The sequence below is a fragment of the Musca vetustissima genome, unplaced genomic scaffold, assembly GCF_032173495.1.
Source record: "Musca vetustissima isolate MV318-11 ecotype Yass unplaced genomic scaffold, APGP_CSIRO_Mvet_v1 utg17496, whole genome shotgun sequence".
Taxonomy (NCBI): Eukaryota; Metazoa; Arthropoda; class Insecta; order Diptera; family Muscidae; genus Musca; species Musca vetustissima.
The window spans coordinates 111390-126360 of record NW_026880889.1 but is presented as its reverse complement, the minus strand read 5'-3'; the positions used below and the strand labels follow the sequence as shown (position 1 = coordinate 126360).

Here is a 14971-nt window from a genome sequence, read left to right as displayed (position 1 = left end):
GACCTACAGATCCCTTGTAACCAAATATAAACAGCTGTTTATCGCATTTGTCAAGTCTACTTCTAAACAAAATGTATTTGCCGCGGCTTTTTTGTCTTGCACTCTTTCGTAAACACATTTCGTTCTCTTGTGATTGTTGTTTATCGGTTCATCTCTTTCGACTTCATCTATATTCGGAGCACTTGGAACGCAAATAAAATTGTTCGGCATAGTTGTAAACTTCATAGTGGAAGTTTGTGTTGTGGAGTGAAATAAAGACAAACTGATTTAAATAAAATAAATTTGGAAATATTTTATTAATTACCTCAGAAATATTTCCCAAAATCGTCCACCAACATTTCGATCAAAAATAAAGTCTTCACAATCTCCGAGTAGCTGTTAAACTAGGAGTAACTTTGGAAAGAAATAACCATGGGTGACGCCGACTATCCGAACTTGGAGAGCATATGCCGGTTGTGTCTGAAGGAAGATGCTGGAACTGTAGCCATTTTCCCGCTGCCAGAAGTAAAACTGGAAAAGAACTCTGTCCATATATCCATACCGATGCGTATAATGTCCTGTGCCGCTCTCGAAGTACAGTCCCACGATGGTTTGCCGGCAAAAATATGCCCCGATTGCCGTTTGCAATTGGAGAAGTCCTATTTGTTTCGCAAACAAAGCCAAACTTCCGACTCCAAGCTAAGGAAGCACATACGCCTCTTGAGTTTGGGTAAAAAGAGTAAAGTTTTTAAAAAGTCCACCGATGATGATGACGACGATGATGAATTAGAATTTCAAGATTCCATAGATTTTATAAAGCAGCACGAAGATAAATTGAAAGCTGAGGAGGAGGCAAAACTTCAACGTTTCAGGGATGAAATGAAATTGGAACAAGAAGCTGAATTGGAAAAATGTAAGGAGACAATGAAAATCAAATGCCGCGAAGAAGTTCGTCGGGAAGTTGAACAAGTGGTGAGGAAAGAACTGGAACAGGAAATGCAGAAGGAGATGAAAGAAGTTTTAATGCCAAAGATACGTAATGAATGTATGGAAAAGGCTCGAGAATCGTTGAGGGAAGAAGTTCGCGAAGAGTGCCGCGAAAATGAAATGAAAAATCTTTTGGATGATCTACAGGCATTTCTTAAAGAGCGTCAAGGTACTACAGAAACCGCCAAAACAAATGAGACTACGAAATCCAGGAGAATAACAATTAATTGCCAATCATCATCGGTCTGTAATGAAGAACCAGCAGCCAAAAGACCTCGATATTCCAATAATAAAATCCAGTTGATACAAATGAGCGATTTAGATGCAAAACCTGTTAAAGTAATTACAGCGAATCAAATGACGAATCACCAACAGTTGAATGGCCCAGTCACGACAAATATCAAAACCCAATCAGTTCTCAATGATGTTGCTGCTTCTGCTGATATGGATATAAATGTCCATGGCGATGAGGAGGACGAGGAAATGGATGAGGAAAATGATTGTGATAGTGATAATTTCTTTATATATGACACCGATGAAGGTTTTGAACTGCAAAAGAAGTCCAGCAGCAAATCTCAAGCTAATGATGAAGATTTAATATTGTCTCAAGAATCGGCACAGACGTACGATAGTGCCGATGATAATTTGGTAACACTCGAAACGCAGACACCACAAAAGTCTTTGGAAACAATGACAACAATTTCATATAGAAGTAAGTGAAAAATTTAGTTTTTTTTTTCGTTTAACAAAGAAAATTTATATATTTTTGCTATTTTTGTATTTTAATAAAACACTTTTTGTTAACAATTGAAAATCTTTCTATTTTAAATTTAGAAAATACGATTTTTTTCAAAAAAACATTATCATTGGATAGGGAAACCCTTAAGTCATGTTTAGGGGCTCCCCTCGAATCGTTTTGAAATTTTTTTTACCGTAGGTAGTCCTCGGTGAGCTGAAATGCATACTTTCCGAGATATATGGGCCTTAAACGTTCGGAAAATATTTTGTTTAAATTAGCCGTTTTCTATTTCCAGCATGGCAATATGGGTATCATGTTGTGTCCTGATAGCAATGATATACTTATTTCTTGTGGTAATATATACTTCCTGATATACTTCCCGATATAGGTATAAGTTCCCGTAGGTAGTCCTCGCTGAGCTGAAATATATACTTCTCGAGATATGGGCCTTGAGAGTTCGCAAAATATTTTGTTTAAATTAGCCGTTTTCTATTTCCAGCAAGGCAATATGGGTATCATGTTGTATCCTGATAACAATGATATACTTATTTCTTGTGGTAATATATACTTCCCTATATAGGTATAAGTTCCGCGAAAACTCTTGCATTTTTATAATACCTATGGACATATAGACTTTCTCCTGATGTAAACAAGGCTATGCTACTGAATCCCGTTTTTAATAGAATAATATTTGTGGTTGGACGAACTTCGTCCAGGGATTTAAAACTTTCTCTAATGGACAGATGCCAAAATCGGTTACGCAACGGATTCACCTTTAAAAGAGAATCGTTACGCGACTCACGTTTCTCGTATGTCTGGATGGAGCATTTTCCTAAATTGCTGCCGCTTAGAGTAAACTTCGATGTATCGATAAAATCGTAGACACATTTATCAAACGAAGTAGTTTGTATTTCCGATAGTGCTTTTGTTTGGTATGTCTCAGCGTATATGAAATGCCTTGACAAATAATGATTCCTTCCCATTTATTTGTGCAGGGCATGACCGAGTTTCAAATCTTTGCAAATTAGTAATATAAACGAATTGTTTTAATCCCTATTTTGAAACGGAATTAAATTAAGACTTGGGCTACAACATCGCAGAATAGACAATTTTTGGTTCAATTTATTTGAAAAAACTGAATTTTTATTTAAAGAGCTTTGGTAAAGCTCTGGACGGATCTCGCCGGTTTGTATTCTGTGCAATCTGAATTACAGACACGATACTCAAAAGAGTGAAGGATTATCGTGGAATATATTTTGCAAAAACTTCACCAATAATATATTTGCCGCAGCATACAGTGGTCACCACGCTAATATACTCTCTAAATTTTATTTTCAGTTTTGGTATTTTTTAATGTTCTCGTATTGTTTGTTTAATTTTCAGTTGCAGATTCTCAAAATGGCGAAATAAAGTTTTTAAAAAAATCCACTGATATAATCGAAAATTCCGTGGTAAACCATAATGATGAGGATAACAATGATCAACTACAGAATGCAAACATTATGATTTTGGATTACCCCACAGAAGATGGTGAGGATGAGGAACATTTGGAATTAATAGATTGTGGTGAAGATTATAACAATAAAAATATGGTAAGAATATTTTTGGAAAATTATTCTTAAATTATTATATAATTTAATTTATTTTCTTTTTATTAGAAACCAATTATATTAAAAACCCAAACCATAAAAACCACTCAACCGATCGAAGATGAAAATAACATTCCTTCAACAATCAACAATGCACAACATAACGTCATTGCCTCAGCTACAGTGGAAACGACCACAACCACTACGACATTAATGTCCAAGACCTATTCTGTACAGCGACAAACAGATACGCCAAAAACATTTAAATGTAACAGCTGTCCCATGGTATTTTCAACAAACGCCTCTTTGGAACGGCATTTACGTACCCACCGGAAGGGTGAAGAAACCGGTGTATCATTCCAATGTCCCGAGTGTCAGGTGGTGGTGTCATGTGCTAGCGCCTTGCGTCGTCACATGTATGTACATTGTGAAGAAAAACCATTTATTTGTTCCGAATGTGGTCGTTCGTTTGTACAAAAGGAAATACTCAAACGGCATATGCAAACACATACCGGCGTAAAACCATATCAATGTGAACACTGTGATCGTTCCTTTGCCCAACGTATTAATTTAAAACAGCACATCAATCGCCATCACACCGAGGAGCCGCAGATTCAACAATATTCCTGTCATTTGTGTCCGAAACGTTTTAATCACGCCTCCGGTTTGAGTCGTCATTTGGCCTCTCACAGTGGTGTGGCATTTCAGTGTTCCGAATGTGATCGTACCTTTGGCGATCGTTCATCGATAAAGCGACATATTGCCAATAAACATGGCGGACTTAAAGAACCAAAGTTGGAAAAAAGTTAATTTTTCGTATTTAATTTGTAGTTATATGTGTGAGTTTTTTTCTATACATAAATGTGTATGTTTTTAGATTAGGAATTTTATATAATTCCAGTACAAATTTATATAATTATTTTTTAATATACGTTCTTTTAAACATATATAAAATAGTATTAAAAATTCATAAGATATGAATATTTTGCTTTTCGTTTGACACAGCGAATCATTTGAGAAATACCCCCAAAAGATATTAAACAAATACAATTTAATTAAGCTCTAAATAAAATACTAAAAATCATATAAACATGTTTTAATATTCAATACGTAAAAAACAATACCCGATTCTAAATATGTGGAAGGACCATTACAATTTATAAATGGTTAGATGTGATCCTACCTATATTCCTACTTACTTAGATTGTTCTGAACTGTTGCGGTTCGCAAATGTATCCTCTTTCCAGATCATAAAGATCTGGCATCGACAACATCTTCTTATGAAGATAATTCCTTGGTGTCATGAAGTGTCACCATAATTTTTTAAATAATAGTTTCTCAACCGTATGTTAGGTTAGATTTGGGTATGTGTGAGCACCCACTAACCTGTGCCGCCTGTAAGCCAGGGCTGGACATTGGCACAGAAGATGCTCAATTGTCTCCGTCTCTTCCTCGCCAATGCAGAGTCTACAGTAATCAATTGCATCAAAATACCATTTACTAGTAAAGGCCCTGATTTTGCAGTGACCAGTAATCGCCCATGTGACATGTTCCGAGAGTTTTTGAATTCCCATACTTTTTTAAATTCCCTTGTTGTGCAAAATGGTGTGCTCAATTTCGAGCGAAAGTGCGGCTCGAAAGCATAGCTGTGTTCAATATGTTACGAAATGTGTTCAATAAAAAAACATATGTTTCATTGGAATTTGCAATTTGTTTAACAACAAAATTAAGAAAAAATATGCCTGCTGGCTTATTAATTGCCCTGGTTTCCAGCAGAAAAAATCTAATGATACTGGAAGGTGTTAAAATAAGCATTTATGGATATTTTGAGAGAAGTTGGTCCTTTCATACACAAGGGTACCATTCCCGAAAGCCTGTAGTTAGCAGCAAAGATTTCTGGTGGTGTTCAGAGGGTAGTGGCAAATGATTCAAATATAAGTGTTGATCGCACAACAATGTGTAAAATATTGTGGAGAGTAATGAAAGTCCTGGAAGACAAAGTGTGTGCAAGCTGTGGACAGCTGCAGACCAGGATCCATCCATGATGCTATTATTTGACATATGAGTTCAGCTAGGCAGCATTAACAAAGAGGAAATGGTATGCAAATAGTTGGCTTCTAGGAGACAGTGGTTACGCTTTAGAAACATTTTTGATGACGCCCTATAAACAAGTGGAGCATGGATCTTGTCAACATCGATATAATAAAGGGCACACATCTGCAAGAAACTTTATTAAAAGTATTATTGGAAATCTTAAAAGTAGATTTTTTATAGATTCTATTTTTATTTTGATCATATGGTGGTTGAGTTTCCAGATTGATCTCAAAAATGTTACGCGCTGTTTTTGATAAAATGAGCCCTTTTTTATTTTCTTTAATTTTACTATAAAAACTAATGTAAATACTTTATTTGTTAAATAAATATTGTAAAAACACGCTAAATATTACTTCAGCGTTCTTTTTTAACTTGTACGTGCTCAGAAAAACACGTACGATCTCATTTCGTTTTCAATCCACAAGGCTATATGTGTTCGAATTATATTCCCAATATTTTTTTGGGAATTCGGAATGGAGCACACCAAATTTGGGAAAATGTTTCACATTCGAGCAAACTCGAAATGCAGCACATGGGCGAATGATTCATGTCATTACTCCTATTTCAGGTTCAACAGTGAGTGCGTTCTTTTGGTAGACAGAGTCGGCCAAATGGATCTTGACACGTTGCAACTAGGTTCGTTGTGCCAAAGTTCATAGGCTCTTTCGTCGAAGAACGCCTCAAAGTTCCGATAAAGATGACATATGGGTGGTTTGATAGAGTCTTCAATTGCTAGATCTGTGGATTGAGATCCTCGTCTTGCTAATTCGTCTTTTCTTTCATTATCCATGATGTCACGGTGTCCTGGTACCCAACACAGCCGATAGCTGTAAGTAAGTTCTTCCAAAGCTGCTCTATACTTGAGGACGGCCTCAGATTTGATATAACAAGATTTGATGGCTTAAAAGCCGCTTGACTATTGTCACTCGTTTCAATTCCGACAAAAACAAACAAGTCAAAATGTATTTTTGACAAAGGCTCAGTTTATTCTCTAATAAAAATATCTTATGAGTGTTAAGTTATAAACAATGTGAAATATTCTTACTCGGTCGGTCCTTATGGCATAAAACGAGAGACAATTAATTAAACGGCTTACGTGACAAGACTGACTCTCTAAAATGGCGAAATCAATTACATTGCATTTTTACATATTTCTTTAGACCTTTCGGTTTACAGTTATTTTGAAATTAATGGATGCCACATTATTCTAAACAATTTCTTACATACGAATGTCACTACAATAACCAATACAATAAACAGACTAAACGACGTTGCCAGAATCAACATCCCCACCCCCGTGAATCGATTCGATAGATTGAGATTCACTGCATCCGTCAGAAACATCCAATATAGCAAGCTTATTTATTGGCCTGCTTAGAACACCCGTAGAAGTCTGCACCTCGGCAGATCTTGCCACACCATCCTTGCCTTCAATCAACCTTAAGATTCTTCCTCTTTTCCACTTTGATCGAGACTCATTGACGTCACAAATTAGCACAAGACTACCAGGGCAGAGCGAGCGCGATGATTGGAACCATTTGGTTCGTCTAGTCAAATCTGGGAGGTATTCTTTTATCCATCGCTTCCATAGCCCATTCTTGAGATTTTGCAGTAATCGCCACTGTTTCCTGGAAGAACACAGACGATGTTCATATGGCGCTGGCGTCTGGGTAGAATTAATACCACCAATCAAAAAGTGGTTCGGGGTAAGGGGTTCCGGATCATCCGGTGTAACCGGAATGTGTGTAAGCGGCCTAGAGTTCACAATATTTTCGGTCTCCACCAATAAACTATAAAGCGTTTCTAAACGAGGAGCATGTTCCTTTAGCATAGCATTCAAGCACCTTTTAACCGATTGCACCAACCTTTCCCATGCACCGCCAGACGCAGGATCACCAGGCGTATTAAATTTCCATTGCACACCTAAAGGAGCAAGTCCAGCTTTAATAGTTTCGCTGTCCAAAAAATTGGTCTCTCCATAGAGCTCCTTTCTAATGCCGACAAAATTGGTCCCATTATCGCTCCGAATTTGTACAGGTACTCCACGACGATTCACAAAGTTTTTAATACACATCAAACAAGCGTCACTTGATAAATTTGAAGCAATTTCGAGATGAACTGCTCTAATCGTTAAACAGGTGAATAATGCTATCCACCGTTTTTCCCTTTGACGCCGAATAGTTACTTCAACAGGGCCAAAATAGTCTAAGCCCGTATATGAAAATGGTCTGACATAGGGCGTAAGCCTGTCAATTGGTAGTTGACCCATAATAGGCTGTGTCGGTAGCGCTTTTTTGATTTTACACACACTGCATTTGTTACGCACCTTATTGACCAATACTCTTATAGATGGTATCCAATACTTCTGTCGTATCTCGCTTATTATGGTGTTCGTGTTGATGTGATACAATTTTTGATGATACCATAACACAAGAAGTTCTGTGAAACGATGATTCTTCGGTAATATACATGGTCGTCTGAATTCTTCGGAAACGAATACTACGTTATCGATTCGACCCTTAACTCGTATAATTCCAAAGTCATCAACATAAGGACACAGAGTCTTTAAATCACTGCTAGCATCCACAGGTCTATTCATTTTTAAACATTTGTATTCGGAGGAGAAGGCTTCCTGTTGAACAATTATGCAAAGTATCTTTTCAGAATAATTCTCCTCGCTAGACGTCAATTCCCCTTGTATTCTGGATCTATTTGCGGATACTCTAGAATTATTGACGAAACGTACAACCCATGCTAGTATTCGTCTCACTTTAAGAAAATTTGAGTATCTGTTAAAATCAATTAAGTGCGGCGTTTTTACTGTTGATAAGCCGTAATGTTGTGAACGCAACTCTAGTTCAGATGTATCGCAACCAGCATTGTTATTTATTAAAGGCCATTTCTCCCTGGGGTAATATAAAAAATCGGGACCGTTTATCCACCTGTTTTCTATATTGCATTTCGGTCGTGAACGAGTCCCTTCATCAGCAGGATTTAAGTGTCCAGGTAGCCACTGCCAATTTGGGATCGTTGAGCTCTCCAGAATTTCACCAACACGATTTGCCACAAATTGCTTATATTTTCTGGAATCAGATTTTATCCAATTCACGACAGTACTTGAATCGGTCCAAAAATAAATATTCTCCGGATTAGAAATGGAATGTTCACAAACTTGGTTTTTCAGGCGGACGGCGAAGACCGCTGCTTGTAATTCGAGACGTGGTATCGAATGGTACCTCTTTGGTGCGCAGTTGGTTTTTCCGCATATAAATGAAATGTTGATGCCAGAAGGAGTATTGAATCGCCAGTAGGCTACAGTTGCCATCGCCTCCTCACTGGCATCGCTAAACAGGTGCAGTTCTTTTGAATCATTAGAAATATTATGAAAATTATACCTGGGTATTTTGAAGTCTCTTAGCTTTTTTACCTCGCATAGCCAAGCCACCCACCTTCCGTACAATTCGTCTGGTATGGCGTCATCCCATTCCAAATCGTACTTCCATAATGTTTGCATTAGTATTTTTCCGCATACGGTGATGTTCGCCACAAATCCAAATGGGTCAAATGTTGACATTACCACACTTAATGTTTCCCTCTTAGTGGGCTTACGCCGTAACTCAATAATGTCACCTGGCACTTTATGAAACTTTAATGTGAATCCAAACTCATCCGTCGAGGGGCTCCATTGCATGCCCAATATTCGTTCTACTCTGTCTGGTGACACATCCACACTAGGAACTGTATCTCCATGAAAGGCAACTGTGACCCTTTGTGAATTAGATATGATTTTACACAAATCGAATCCAGCGTGTTTGTGAATGTTTTGTACCTCTTTTAATACTTTAATTGCTTCTGACTCAGATCTAAAACTATCTGCATAGTCATCGACATAATGTCTATCCGTAATAGCACTAACGGCTCGGGGGTATTGTTCGGAAAAAACATAGCATTTTTATTTTTTACGAATTGAGCAATTGTTGGCGAACACGCAGCCCCAAATATCAATCTGGTCATCACACACTCCGTTACGGGGCTATCAAGGCAGTTGCCTTTCCACAAAAATCGTTGAGAATTTAAGTCCTCCTTTCTAACTGCCACCTGCAGAAACATTTCGCGAATATCACCGCAGACTGCAACGGGTTCTTCCCTGAATTTTAATAACACTGAGAATAGTGACTTATTCAAATCAGGGCCAGATAATAATGCGTCATTTAACGAACTACCCTTTATCTTAGCCGCTGCATCGAAAACGACACGAATCCCGGTTTTATTGGGATTGGATACACCAAAGTGAGGTAGATAAAATGTTCTTGGGGTGCGTGCAATAATTTCTTCATGTTTCAATCTCCTTGCATATCCCTTTGCAAACAAGCTCTCCATCTTTTCACAATATTCTTTAGCGAACAACGCATCCTTCTTAAATCTTTTCTCTAATAGTTTCAGTCGTTTTAGTGCCATTTCATAGCTTGAAGCAAAGGTTATGTTTTCATTTTTCCACAACAGTCCACATTCATATCTATCACCACGAAAATTCACCGTATTTGACAATATTTCAAGCGCTCTTTCATGATCTCTGGGCAAAATTGTTGTTGTATCATTTTTGACACCACACGACTCCACTTCAAAATATTTATGCATCATCTCTTTCATTTCTTCATTTGCGCTTTGGCATTTTACTAAATTTGCACAAAGTACATGTTTAGTTACGGAACCATATTGTCCAAGTGGACCATAAATTATACATCCCAATTTACATTTAATAACAAATGGCCCACAGTCTGACGTATTTTCTGGGATTTCTGTGGGGACTGTCAAAAATGCATGTGCAAGACTTATTATCATTCTCGGCTTTGCCAACGAGTATTCATTTATGTTCATGTTTGCTAAAATGGGATTGCTAGCAATCAGCTGGTCTTTAACTAAAGACTGAGTTGGCAATTCCAATGTATTCGTTAGGTACACTTTCTTCATTTCATATTTTTCGTGTGTATTATTTTCGGCACTAACACATACATTTACCACTTCAGTAGCTTCAGAGGATGAAGACCCATTTAACCATTGCAGCTTCAGCGTTTCAGGCGTCCCTCGTATTCCTAACTGTCTCGCGATGTCCCAATCCAGTATGGTTGCGTTGGCACCATCATCCACGAACGCATATATAGAGACTTCCTTGCCTTTGTTATATAGCTTAATTGGTAGTATTTGGAACAACACACGCTCTTTCTGGTCATCAACATGACAACTCACATAATCATTTGATGTATTTGAAGGTAGCGCCCTGTCAATATCGTGCAATAGACTATTATGTTTTTGCTCACAGTTATTTACTCCACAATTCTGTTTGGTATAGCATGAATACAGTTGATGATTCGGTTTTAAACAAGAAAAACATAAACGCAGCTCCTTTACTTTAGCCCAGCGTTCAACTACCGACATGGCTAGAAATTGTTCACATGCGCTAATGTTTACACAATCTCCTTGACATACGTAACATCTTTTCTGTGAAATACTAACCATTGCATAACGTTTACTTGCCTTCGGTGCTGCAATATGATTCCTTTGTATATAACTATTTGCTGTTGACGTGGGAACTGCAGATGGCAATGCGTCTGTCACTATATTTGCAATCTTCGTCATACAGCTTAACCAATTGCTGAAATCCATAATATTCGGCGTGTCTTTTAGCGACAAACATTTTTCGGCCCATTGCATTTGTTTATTTGTAGGCAATTTCGACACTAATTCGCTTAATAAAGATGGGTTATATAAATGATGGTCTCCATCCACAGATTTTAAGAACATTGCCATGTTGTTGACTTTATTGGCAAACATGATAAGTTGATCAAGTTTGCCATCCACCACGTTTGGATATAACCTCACTTTTTGAATTTGGCTTTTTATTAACAGCTCTGGACGGCCGTACGTTTCTTTCAGCGTTTCTATTATTACGTTTACATTCTTTGAATTTGAAAGAAGTGATTCGACAGTTTCACGTGCATCTCCTTCCAATGCGTCCCTAATTCGGATGATGTTCTGAAGATCAGTGTATTCGAATTCAGTAGTAGTTGCGTTATAATCTTCATAAAACATTTGCCATTCTTCTGGCTTGCCATTGAACTTTGGAAGTGGGTAGATTTTCTTCGGTTTGGTAGGGTGGCTGCATTGGCTATGGTTAGTAATATTAGTAAGAAACTCACCAGTGTCACCCGTTACCACCGATCCGGGCTGCTTCTGCGTTCCCTCTGGCAAACCAGACTGTTTTGGCGTTCCTAAGTTGGCGGCCGCATTTTGATTCTGTTGTTCCATGGCTAGGCGTAAGGGCGGTATTCCTTTCGTTTCTCTGGCACTCCTTCGAATAGGTGTTGGCTCCGACATATATCACATACACGTACACTACTTCCACAAAGGCTTGAGCGAAGAATAAAGTTGTCACTCGTTTCAATTCCGACAAAAACAAACAAGTCAAAATGTATTTTTGACAAAGGCTTAGTTTATTCTCTAATAAAAATATCTTATGAGTGTTAAGTTATAAACAATGTGAAATATTCTTACTCGGTCGGTCCTTATGGCATAAAACGAGAGACAATTAATTAAACGGCTTACGTGACAAGACTGACTCTCTAAAATGGCGAAATCAATTACATTGCATTTTTACATATTTCTTTAGACCTTTCGGTTTACAGTTATTTTGAAATTAATGGATGCCACATTATTCTAAACAATTTCTTACATACGAATGTCACTACAATAAACAGACTAAACGACGTTGCCAGAATCAACAACTATCCTCGAAGAACCGGTGACTCTTCGAGGATAGTCAAGCGGCTTTTAAGCCATCAAATCTTGTTATATATATATAACGATCTCTGCATCCAGACTTTTTATCAATTCCGCTGCTTCCAAATCGCGAAGACTCAAGGCCTAGCCTTTCACAGTAGACGCCCGCCCCTGTACCATCTTCCATCTTGGATCCGTCTGTATAGAAGGTCAGATCGTCCAGAGGAGGGTTACTTCGGTTCCAGTCGTCTCTGCTAGGAATAACGACATCTACATTGTCAAATCTCATAGGCGTGGATTTTTTAAGAATATTTTCACTAGAACCATAGCCTGAATTTTTAAACAATATTTTCTCATGAACCATAGGCGTGGATTTTTTAAGAATATTTTCAATAGAACCATAGCCTGAATTTTTAAACAATATTTTCTCATGAACCATAGGCGACAATATTTTCTCATTTCACTTATGGCTGATGCTATTCAAATAAAACTGTCGTGAATTAAATAAGATTTGTTGGTTTAACAAAACCAGTATATTTTGTTTAAATTAATTACTAGGTTTGCATACAGATTTACTTAATTTGCGTCAATAAGTGTGTATATATAGCTCAACAAAATTTGATAACAAGTAATAGGAATTTGTTTTTAATAAAAATACAATTCTTATACCAATTTGTTTGGAAAAAAAATTAAAAATAATTAAAAAAAAACGAAATCAATGCATCATGAGCGAATAAAGAAAATAATTGGGAGAAAAAAACAAACAATTACTTAACATTTGACTTAATTTTTAGCTCATTTAATAAATAATAATTATGTTTTAAATAAAATCAATAGTAATAGCAATAATAATAATATTAATTGTAATAATAATAAGGATATATCATCTTGTTTTTAATAATATGTAGTTATATAAAAAATTCACAATATTTAACATTGATTATTATGGATATACAATTAGCTCTTAATAAAAGCACCTCTCATATCTTCGTAATCATCATCATCATTATTGTATGAATGCAATTGATTGATATTTATAAATATTTTATGCGTTTCTTTTTTTGGGTGTATAAGTTACTGGTATTTTTTTTTTGTTTATATGAATATGTATGTATATTGTATAAGTGTGTAACAGTATGACTGATATTTCTTCAAAAGATATACTCCTTCGTTTCTTTGTTGTTGTTTTTTTTTTACAATTTAAATACAATTATAAACAAATATTTATTTATATATATAAATAACACACAATATATATAATAAGAACGAAACGAAAAAGTAAGAACTAAGAAGAAAAAAAATATATGTATAGTAAAAACATTTTTTCTCTCTCTCTAATTCTTAATTTCATTAAGACATAACGGGGGTCTTTTTGTTTTGTTGTGACATCAATCCGAATTGGTCATGGAAGAACGTTGAGATTCCAGTGTATTTGAATCGTTGCGATTTCGCAACATACGCGGTTGACTGGATGTGAAATTGGAAAAATCCTTCATAACATCTTTGTAGGTTTCATCCTCGCCATTACCTTCGTCATTTAGTCCGATTTCATCATTTAAACGGGTTAAACGTAAACTAGAAAAAATATAAAAGGGCACAAATAAGTGAATAATATACACAATATTTTTTTATGTTCTCCAGAGCTATATGCCTGGATTTTTTATAAATATTTTCTAAAGAGGTCTCGAATTTCTATGAATATATTCCGAAGAACCTTAGGTGGGGATTTTTTAAGAATATTTTCTCAAGAACCCTAGGCTTGAATTTTAAAGAATATTTTCTGAATCCTATGAGTATTTTAGAACCATAGGAGTGGATTTTTAAAATTATTGTTCCAAGTGGATTTTTAAGAATATTTTCTCAAGAACCATAGACGTGGATTTTTGAAGAATATTTTCTCAAGAACCATAGACGTGAATTTTTTGAAAAATATTTTCTCGAGAGACATAGGCCTGGATTTATGAAGAATATTTTCTTAAGAATCGTAGGCGAGGATTTTCTAAAGAATATTTTCTCAAGAACCATAGGCGTGGATTATTTAAAAATAATTTCTCAAGAACCATAGGTGTGGATTATTTAAGAAAAAATTCTTAAGCACCGTAGGCGTGGATTATTGAAGAAAAAATTCTCAAGAACCATAGGTGTGGATTATTTAAGAAAAAATTCTTAAGCACCGTAGGCGTGGATTATTGAAGAAAAATTTCTCAAGAACCATAGGTGTGGATCATTTAAGATAAAATTCTTAAGCACTATAGGCGTGGATTATTGAAGAAAAATTTCTCAAGAACCATAGGTGTGGATCATTTAAGATAAAATTCTTAAGCACTATAGGCGTGGATTATTGAAGAAAAATTTCTCAAGAACCATAGGTGTGGATCATTTAAGAAAAATTTCCTGAAGAACCGGAGGCATGCATATTTGAAGAATATTTCTTGAAGAACCGGAGGCATGCATTTTTGAAGAATATTTCCTGAAGAACCGGATGCATGCATTTTTGAAGAATATTTCCTGAAGAACCGGAGGCATGCATTTTTGAAGAATATTTCCTGAAGAACCGGGGGCATGCATTTTTGAAGAATATTTCCTGAAGAACTGGAGGCATGCATTTTTGAAGAATATTTCCTGAAGTACCTGAGGCATGTATTTTGGTAGAATATTTTTCTAAAGAACTATAAGCCAGGATTTTTTAAGAATATTTTTTGGAGAACAATAGTAGTGGATTTTTTAAAAAATATTTTTTAAAGAGCCACCACCACCACCATTTGAAGTTGCAGAACCGCAGCTAAGACTACACACATGTCTCTCT

At 36.3% G+C, this 14971-nt stretch overlaps 2 protein-coding genes across 3 annotated transcripts in view; one reads left to right on the top strand and one right to left on the bottom strand.

Annotated features, from left to right (window-relative positions):
- The first annotated feature begins 411 nt into the window (after window positions 1–411).
- Window positions 412–4104, top strand: LOC133326796 (zinc finger protein 782). Its single transcript, XM_061535404.1, has 3 exons — window positions 412–1678; window positions 3089–3297; window positions 3364–4104. The coding sequence occupies exons 1-3, from the start codon at window positions 412–414 to the stop codon at window positions 4102–4104; spliced, it is 2217 nt and encodes a 738-aa protein (XP_061391388.1).
- A 9398-nt stretch (window positions 4105–13502) lies between these two features.
- Window positions 13503–14971, bottom strand: part of LOC133326794 (arf-GAP with coiled-coil, ANK repeat and PH domain-containing protein 2) — a 32342-nt gene continuing 30873 nt past the window's right edge. For both annotated transcript variants that reach the window (XM_061535401.1, XM_061535402.1), the window contains exon 11: window positions 13503–13740. In XM_061535401.1, coding sequence (XP_061391385.1) covers window positions 13554–13740 — 187 coding nt within the window. In that variant the 3' untranslated portion in view covers window positions 13503–13553. The remainder of the gene's footprint in view (window positions 13741–14971) is intronic.

Bases quoted from the DNA above. Each gene is read 5' to 3' on its own strand.
- LOC133326796 (XM_061535404.1), top strand. From the start codon at position 412: ATGGGTGACGCCGACTATCCGAACTTGGAGAGCATATGCCGGTTGTGT. The intron at 1,679-3,088 runs GTAAGTGAAAAA...TTTAATTTTCAG, and splicing joins GACAACAATTTCATATAGAA to TTGCAGATTCTCAAAATGGC. The intron at 3,298-3,363 runs GTAAGAATATTT...TCTTTTTATTAG, and splicing joins ATTATAACAATAAAAATATG to AAACCAATTATATTAAAAAC.